This window comes from Nuphar pumila, chromosome 11 (assembly GCF_984573655.1).
Source record: "Nuphar pumila chromosome 11, dmNupPumi1.hap1.1, whole genome shotgun sequence".
Taxonomy (NCBI): domain Eukaryota; kingdom Viridiplantae; phylum Streptophyta; class Magnoliopsida; order Nymphaeales; family Nymphaeaceae; genus Nuphar; species Nuphar pumila.
This window is the reverse complement of record NC_143259.1, coordinates 6,854,176-6,862,853: the sequence shown is the minus strand read 5'-3', so window position 1 is coordinate 6,862,853 and position 8,678 is coordinate 6,854,176. Positions and strand designations below refer to the sequence as shown.

The 8,678-nt window shown below is 39.8% G+C and overlaps 1 protein-coding gene across 1 annotated transcript; it reads right to left on the bottom strand.

The window, feature by feature from the left end:
* Window positions 1–6,844: 6,844 nt before the first annotated feature.
* LOC149821786 (chalcone synthase) lies at window positions 6,845–8,678 on the bottom strand. The gene is made up of 2 exons (XM_089980577.1): window positions 8,420–8,678; window positions 6,845–8,018 (listed from the first exon to the last, which is right to left on the bottom strand). Exons 1-2 carry the CDS (start codon window positions 8,595–8,597, stop codon window positions 7,018–7,020), a joined length of 1,179 nt encoding a protein of 392 aa, XP_089836703.1. The 5' UTR covers window positions 8,598–8,678; the 3' UTR covers window positions 6,845–7,017.

Sequence of the window (8,678 nt, the reverse complement as noted above, 5' to 3'; positions counted from 1 at the left end):
TCCCGTGCATAAATGTGCAGTACAGTGCTTTGTTTTTATAACATTAGTTTCCGTGTGATAATACATCCGAAGTTGAGGCTTTTTCAATTAGCATCTTGTTGTGCAATAGTTCACCAAATCTAGGCATTATGTTTTCCATTGTTTTGTTTTTCAAGTCAGCCTCTTGATGTTCAACTGTTTATAAGCCACAACAAATCATTTTTAGTAAATTGTCTTGGAAAAATTTCTCTCCTTTTTTAGCCTACGTTATAAGTTGCCAATGACTCTGGCTTTCTAGCTAAAGGCAACCATGGTTTTGTCACCTAGCACGGGTTTGAAACCATGGAGGCTTGAGCTGGGTGTAATCCCTGGCAGCAAGCGGGAGACTTGAGGGTTTTACTAACAGGAGGCTTGCCAATGATTTAGAAAGTTTTGCCTTAGGGTGCCTTTGGAAGCGAGAAAGATGTAGGAAAAGTGATTTGCAAAATGAAAAATTTGTATGGATTTTTCGATCCTTCCAAACAAGAGAGACTTTTTTGCGGAGAGTTTTTCTAAAAAGTATACTTTTTGATAAGAAAGATTCTTCAATGAGAGGGTGGAGAGAAAATTTATTTTTATACTTTTGACCATCCATCTCACCACCACCACCCTCCTCCTCTCTCACAAACCATACCCAGATTCATGTATTAATCGGACATTCGGGTTCAGACCCGGGTCTTAATCAGGTCTTCTTATTTATCACCATATCCGGACCCTATAGGGTTTGATCCAGGTTGAGTCTGGGTAAACCCAACCAGTTGACACCCGTAATCCTAACCAACAGGTAAGATTAGTCCACATTTTCACCTGGGTGAGCTGCCGTGTCATTCAATCACAATCAGTTGGACTGCTAGGGACCAAAATAGATCCCCTCACATCACATGTCAAGATGGATATAAATATACTTTTTGACGATGCATGTCACACCCTGTTTGTGAGAACCAGTTTCGGGTCCTAATCCATTTTGAAAACCATTCAGAGAATCAGCCCATTCATAATCCAACCGTACGATTAGGAATCTGGTTGATTTTTAACCATTAGATGACAAGCGTTTTAAAAAACATAAAAAAAATAAAATATTAATAAATTATTCAAACCTCCTCCTTAAAAATATTAAAAAACTAAAGTACTGCATTCCAAGAAATCGATTTTGTCAGACCAATTCACAACTGATTTTGTCAGACCAGTACATACAGATAATTTTAAAGGCTCGTAAAACCCGCGGTCTAAGGATCACATTTCAAGAAATTCTGAGGAGATTTTAAAGGATTTTGTTTTTCACATAAAAGAAAAAAATCTCAATTAATTTAATATATATATATATATTATGCTAAATATATATTTAGTATCACTAAGCAAAATCCGATTCAAAACACCAACCAAAATAACACTATTTAAATAACAGAAAATAAAAATGCATGACTCGAAAAATATAATTACAATAAATACAAAGGGCTATAGGATCCAAATCATTCTCATCGAATTCCAACCTTACATGATGCAAAACTAATTTTCCCTGTTACAATGGCTAGACCCCTCGTTTTATAAAACTTTTATTTATTTATTTTTTCTTTTTTCTTCCACTCAGATCCACCACCATCTTTTTAGATTAAAATCTGGATTTGGACTCGAACTTGATGTCAGGTATATGATCTGGATTCAATTCGACTGCTACGGGACACACTGGATGCATGCGACATTGAGGGATTGGATTTTCACACGTATGTTATATACGTGGGCTGCTTCTGCGCCTTTTCTTTGCTCGTGCATGCATGGAGGACATGGGTTTTGGGCATCACTTCATTACGTGGATTATGGATTTCGTATCAAAAGGGACAGAAGGTTGCTATACACTGCCGGTCCCAAGCCCGAAAAAAGGAGGAGGGTTGCGGTAGGTCTGTGATCAGCTAGCATAAAAACTTAGTCATACCCTATGAATATGAACCAATATATATGAGAATTTCGTTGGGGTGTTCCCTACTGAGCGACGCGTTGTACTCTATAGGCCCGGAGACAGTGATAAATGGGCAAGGTTTGCTAGGTCGTCGCCCGGAAGCGACGCGTCACACCGGCACCCGGGTGTGGTGTCAAATAGGCAAGGGTTCCCTCACTTTGTTGGACGGGTGGGGGTAAAAAAGTTAATCCATGACCATAAAATTAGGTTAGCCACTTGGAACATAGGATCTTTAACTGGTAAGTTGGTAGAGTTAGTAGATGTTATGTGTAGGAGAAAGATTGATATTTTATGTCTACAAAAGACCAAATGGGTAAGTGAGAAAGCAAAAGTGATAGAACCTTGGGGATATAAGATTTGGTATACAGGAATAAATAAGAATAAGAATGGAGTAGGGATTGTTATGAGTCGTGAGTTTACAGATAATGTAGTTGAGGTCCGTAGGAAGAGTGATATGATTTTACTTATTAAATTAGTATTAGGTACGAATATTATTAATATTATTAGTGTTTATGCACCTCAAGTAGGTTTAGATGATTCCATTAAGCGTCAATTTTGGGAAGATTTAGATGAAGTAGTACAAGGAATATCTTATGAAGAAAGGCTTTTCATCGGCGGTGACCTTAATGGGCATGTAGGCATTAGTAGGGATGGATTTGAGAGTATCCATGGAGGCTATGGTATAGGAGAAAGGAACGAAAGTGGAGAAAGGATTTTAGATTTTGGTTTGTCCTATGATATGATCTTAGCAAACACTTGGTTTAGGAAGAGTGAGTCTCACCTAGTAACATTTAAAAGTGGGGTTAATACGAGTCAGATAGATTTTTTTCTACTTAGAAAGAGAGATAGGGGTTGTTGCATCGATTGTAAGGTTATACCGGGAGAAAGTGTAGCTACACAACATAGAGTCTTAATTTTAGATCTTAGAATTAGACAATACCGTAAAAGGGATAGACGTATGATAGATCCTAGAATTAAGTGGTGGGCACTGAAAGAAGCTAAACAAGGAATGTTTGTAGAGCGGGTAGTTAAGGAAGTTTATTGGTGTCTCGAGAAGGATTCCGAATCTATCTTGAATAAGATAGCGAGTGGCATGAGAAAGGTGGCTAAGGAGGTATTGGGTGAGTCTAAAGGCGGTGCACTGCTAGGTAAGGATACATCGTGGTGGAACGAGGATGTCAAATTAGCTATTAAGGTTAAAAGAGAGTGTTATAGAAATCTAAGTAAAAATCGTGATAATGAGAATTTGGAGAAGTATATGATAGCAAAGAAGGAAGCTAAAAAAGTAGTTCAGAACGCGAGGGATAAGATATATAAGGAGGTTTATGACAAGTTGGATACCAAAGAGGGTGAGAAGGATATTTATAGGCTTGCAAAGATGAGAGATAGGAAATCGAGGGATCTGGGTATGGTTAGATGTATCAAAGATGAAACGCGAAGGGTTTTAGTCAAAGATGAGGAGATTAAGGAGAGATGAAAAAATTATTTTGATAAGCTATTTAATGAAAGTCATGCTCAGGATCTTGGAGACTTTTCAATTCTTTTTTATGAGATGAATCGTGACTTCATGCGCAAGATTCAAAAGAAAAAAATTGCAGAGGCTTTGAAGAAAATGAAATCAAGAAGGGCAGTTGGCCCAGATGGTATACCTATCGAGGCTTGAAAATGCTTGAGAAAGAAAGGTTTAGAATGATTGACAAATCTTTTTAACAAGATCTGGCAGACAAATAAGATGCCTAATGAGTGGAGGAAGAGTACTTTGGTGCCTCTATATAAGAATAAGGGTGATATACAAGATTGCACAAACTATCGTGGTATAAAACTCATGAGTCATACTATGAAACTTTGGGAGAGGGTGATTGAGTCTAGGTTGAGGAAGGTTGTCATGATATCGGAGAATCAATTTGGTTTTATGCCTGGAAGATCTACTATGGAAGCTATACATCTTCTTAGACAACTTATTGAGAGAAATAGAGAGAGGAACAAAGATTTGCATATGGTTTTTATTGATTTGGAGAAGGCTTACGATAGAGTACCTAGGAACGTTCTCTGGTGGACAATGATGAAGAAAGGTGTTTCTCTCAAGTACATTAGTATAATTAAAGATATGTATGAAAGAGTAGTAACCAATGTCCGCACTTGTGGAGGGGTGACAACCAATTTTCCTATAACGGTTGGGTTACATCATGGATCTGCTTTAAGCCCTTTCCTATTTGCTATAGTGATGGATGAGCTTACGAGATCAATTCAAGAAAATGTGTCGTGGTGTATGTTGTTTGCTGATGATATTCTTTTGATTGATGAGTCTAGAGCTGGGGTTAATGCTAAGTTAGAATTATGGAGACAGACATTGGAAGCAAGAGGTTTTAAGTTGAGTAAGAGTAAGACAGAATACATGGAATGTCGATTTAGTAAGCAACGAAGTAGTGATGGGAGTGTAGTGAAGCTTGATGAGCACGAAATATCGGTGAATGATTCTTTCAAATATTTGGGATCTATCATTCAAAAGTATGGAGAAATTGATGGAGATGTAAATCATAGGATAAAGGTTGGGTGGATGAAATGGAAGAGTGCAACTGGAGTGTTGTGCGATCGTAGAATGCCATTGCGGTTGAAGGGAAAGTTTTATAGGACGACTATTAGGCCCGCTTTACTATATAGTACGTAATGTTGTGCTGCTAAGAGACATCATATTCAAAAAATGAGTGTAGCTGAGATGCGTATGCTGAGATGGATGTGTGGAAATACAATAAAAGATAAGATTCAGAACGAGGAGATAGGTAAGAAGGTAAGCGTTGCACCCATTGAAAATAAGATGAGAGAGAATCGTTTATGGTGGTTTGGACATATTCGACGAAGGCCTAATGATGCTCCAGTTAGAAGGATGAAGAAATGGGAAAATATATTAGTTAAAAGAGGTCGGGGTAGGCCTAGGAAGACATGGATGGAGGTGATAAGAAAGGATATGAATGCTTTGAACCTCACCGAGGACATGGCATTGGATAAAAATGAATGGAGGAGAAGGATTCATGTGGAAGACCCATAATGATTTTCTTGTTGGTTCATATCGCCGACCCCAATTGTTTTGGGATGAAGGCGTAGTTGTTGTTGTTGCTGTTGTATCAAAAGGGACAAATTGCTATCTCCATCAATGGAGATTGTGGGGAATTCTTCCAGATGAAAAGGGGGCTGCTGCCCTCTGTCGCCTCTTCTCTTCATTCTAGTAGGCAAAGTCTTGCTGACCGGGTTTATTGTGGATCTGAAGCTTGATGCTCTACAACATTTCACAATGATGATGCACTTATTTTGGGTGTGGTATCTCACTCACAGATTGATAGAACTCGGCTTCTTTTCAAAGCATTGGAGGTAGTATCCAAGGTTGCCAAACTAGGAAGTGGAAGCTATACCAGAAGCGGAAGCGAGAAGCAATGCATTTTAAAATGTATAGGAAGCGAAAAGCGAAGAATAAAAAAAGCAATATAAGAATTAAATGAGAATCAAAATAGAGTGTAAATGTAAATAAAAATAAAAATAATATTAATTATTCTTAAATTCATGTTTTTTTAAGTTAAAAATTATTTTTTTAATAAAATCTAAAGATAGCGACTCTCAATTTCGAGAAAGCACATGACAGTGAGTGAAAAGGGTGAAAGAAAACAAATAAAAGACATGAAAAGTAAAACGAGAGGACATACGGGGAGAATAGATGAAGTGTGTGGAAAACATAAGAGAATTATGGGAGAATCGAGATTCTCATCAAGTTTGAGAAGTGAGGATTATCGCGCAGCAAGTTTTCGAAAAGCAAGCTTCCCCACCTATTTATTAAGCTTCTGGTAACTCTTCATATATATCTATAGCGGATGAAAAGTGCAAAATTACTTTGCTTAATGCTAATCAATATTTTGGCCACTCAAAATCGCTTGAAAAAATAAATGAACCGAGCTTGAACAGGCAGTCCAGCTTGAATAAGCTCGGTAAGCTGATTAATCTCGGCTCACATATTTATAAAAAAATAGATTTATATATGTATGTATTTTGTTCATAATGTTAACATGACATTATGAACAAAATACATACATATATAAATCTACTTTTTCTAACTATGTGAGCTGAGATTAATCGGCTTATCAAGCTTATTCAAATCTCACTGTTTTTCTCTCTTTCAAAAAAGCATTTTACACCATTTTCAAAAAGTTTAAAAATATTTTTTAAATAAAGGTTTTCAGCTTGAGCTGAGCCAAATCATGCTCGAGTTGATCTAGAGCCATGGTTGTTCAAGCTCGGTTTGAGATTGAACAACTAATTTTTCTTCACGAGCTGAGCCAGGCCATGCTTGGCTCGAGCCCCGCTCGTGTTCCTCCCTAAACAGCCCTTCCGATCTTGGAAAAAGAAATCTCATAATCTTGAAAGGATATTACCAAATCCCAAGTTTGTCTATGAAGTGCTGATATAAGTGTATTAATGTCTATAATTGATTTTTTTTTGTATAATACTAATTAATAGGACCTCGTTGGTAATCTAAGTGGTAGATCCAAATTTAAATTAGATCCTATGAAGTAAGGTTGAATTCAAACCAATTAAAGAGTCTGTCAAACGATTGATCCAAAACAAATATGAACCCGATTTGAACAAACACATGGACCTTATTGCAAGATGTAAATGAATAAGATAACAATTTGGATGAATGGCCCGACTTAACCCGATCCGTTTCCTACGTGCACTGATTTAAAACACATCATTTGTGTTTCTCATCCCACATTTAAGGGTCAATGCCAAGACTCTTCACGATGTTGTATGAACATATACAATACTAATAATAAAAATAATATGGGCCACAAATATTGGGCACATATTATTCAATTAAGGATAAACTTTGATGAAATTTGCCTTCATCTCATTCATTCATGAAAAACAAACCATGGCATACATTCATATCTTAATAAGTTTAGGGAAATAAAGCAAACACAAGTCACAATCTTTAAGTGGGGGTCTAAGGGATTATTGTAGAAAGTAGGGAAAATAATTAAATTATTCGACGAGTCCATCTAGGCACTGATGATAGGCAGGCTGTGTAGCACCACCGTCTCGACAGTGAGCCCAGGTCCGAACCCAAAGAGCACACCCCACTCGAGCCCTTCCCCGGTCGTGGCCAAGCTCTCCTCCTTTGACTTCCTCCTCATCTCATCCATTATGAAGAGCACACATGCACTTGACATGTTGCCGAACTCGCTTAGCACATGCCTGGTAGCACGCATCTTCTCAGTCTTCAACTGCAGCTTCTCTTCCACTTGGTCCAGGATTGCGGGTCCACCAGGATGCGCGATCCAAAATATCGAGTTCCAGTCCGAGATACCAAGTGGGTCAAATGCCTCGACCAAGCTCTTTTCGATGTTCTTGGAGATGAGACCGGGCACGTCCTTTAGTAGGTGGAAGGTCAAGCCCTCTTCACGTAGGTGCCCGTCTATGGCACCATCGCTATCGGGCAAAATGGTCTGTGAGGTCCAAACCAGCTCGAAAATGGGCTTTTCGATGTTGGCGACTGGGTCGGCACCAACAATGATGGCGGCTGCGCCATCACCAAAAAGTGCTTGACCAACTAGGCTGTCTAGGTGTGTGTCACTCGGTCCGCGGAACGTGACCGCGGTGATTTCAGAGCATATGACAAGCACCCTGGCACCCCTATTGTTCTCGGCAAGGTCCTTGGCTACGCGCAGGACCGTGCCACCGGCAAAACAACCTTGTTGGTACATCATGACCCGTTTGACCGAGGGACGTAGGCCTAGGAGCTTGGTCACTTGGTAGTCGGCACCGGGCATGTCAACGCCACTAGTGGTGCAAAAGATGAGGTGTGTGATCTTGGACTTGGGTTGACCCCATTCCTTAATTGCCTTGGCTGCAGCTTCCTTGCCCAAGCGAGGCACCTCTACAACCACAATGTCCTGGCGTGCGTCTAGTGAGGGAGCCATGTAGGCACAAATGTTGGGATTGTCCTTCAGTATCTCTTCTGTCAAGTACATGTATCTCTTCTTTATCATAGATTTGTCACCTGCACCCATACACATGCAACAGCATATTATTACAAACCGCACAAAAGGGTTCCACACACTTTTTTTTTCAGATTTATAACCCTAAGAAACCACACCGGCACAAAGACCTGGTCGCGCTAGCTCAGCCTGCCATACCTACAGTCGTCATGCCGGCAGCATAAAACTCTAGGCTAGGAACCCCGACCTCGGGGTCTATGTGTGTTCGACACACCGGCTAGATACATCCGCTTAAGGCATTCAAATTGAAAGATGTCACGAGTTCTACAATCATCACTCACTCTCAACAAGAGATAGATATAGAGAAAGAAATTTGTCGAAAGAACCACACTCCTTACTATCCGATCAAGAGTCCATTGATATGCAAAATGGTTAAGCTGTAAGGAGAACAACTAAAACTTACACATTCTCTTGAACTTCTCCTTGAGCTCGGTCTTGTGCTCGCTGTTGGTGATCCGGAAGTAGTGGTCCGGGTATGTGCTCTGATCGACTGCATTCGGCGGAGTGGCCGTTCCGATCGCCAGCACCGTCGCTGGACCGTCGGCCCTCTGTGCCCTCCGGATCTCGTCAATGCTCAACATCTTGCGGTTGTAAAGGCTCACACGTGTGAGGATGAAAGTGTTATGGGTAGCTGCTTGGATGGTTGTAAGAGCAGCTGCCTC

Excerpts from the sequence above, each read along its gene's own strand:
- LOC149821786 (XM_089980577.1), bottom strand. The coding sequence starts at position 8,597 with ATGTTGAGCATTGACGAGATCCGGAGGGCACAGAGGGCCGACGGTCCA. Across the intron at positions 8,019-8,419 it reads GGAGAAGTTCAAGAGAATGT|GTGACAAATCTATGATAAAG; the intron begins GTAAGTTTTAGT and ends GTATGGGTGCAG.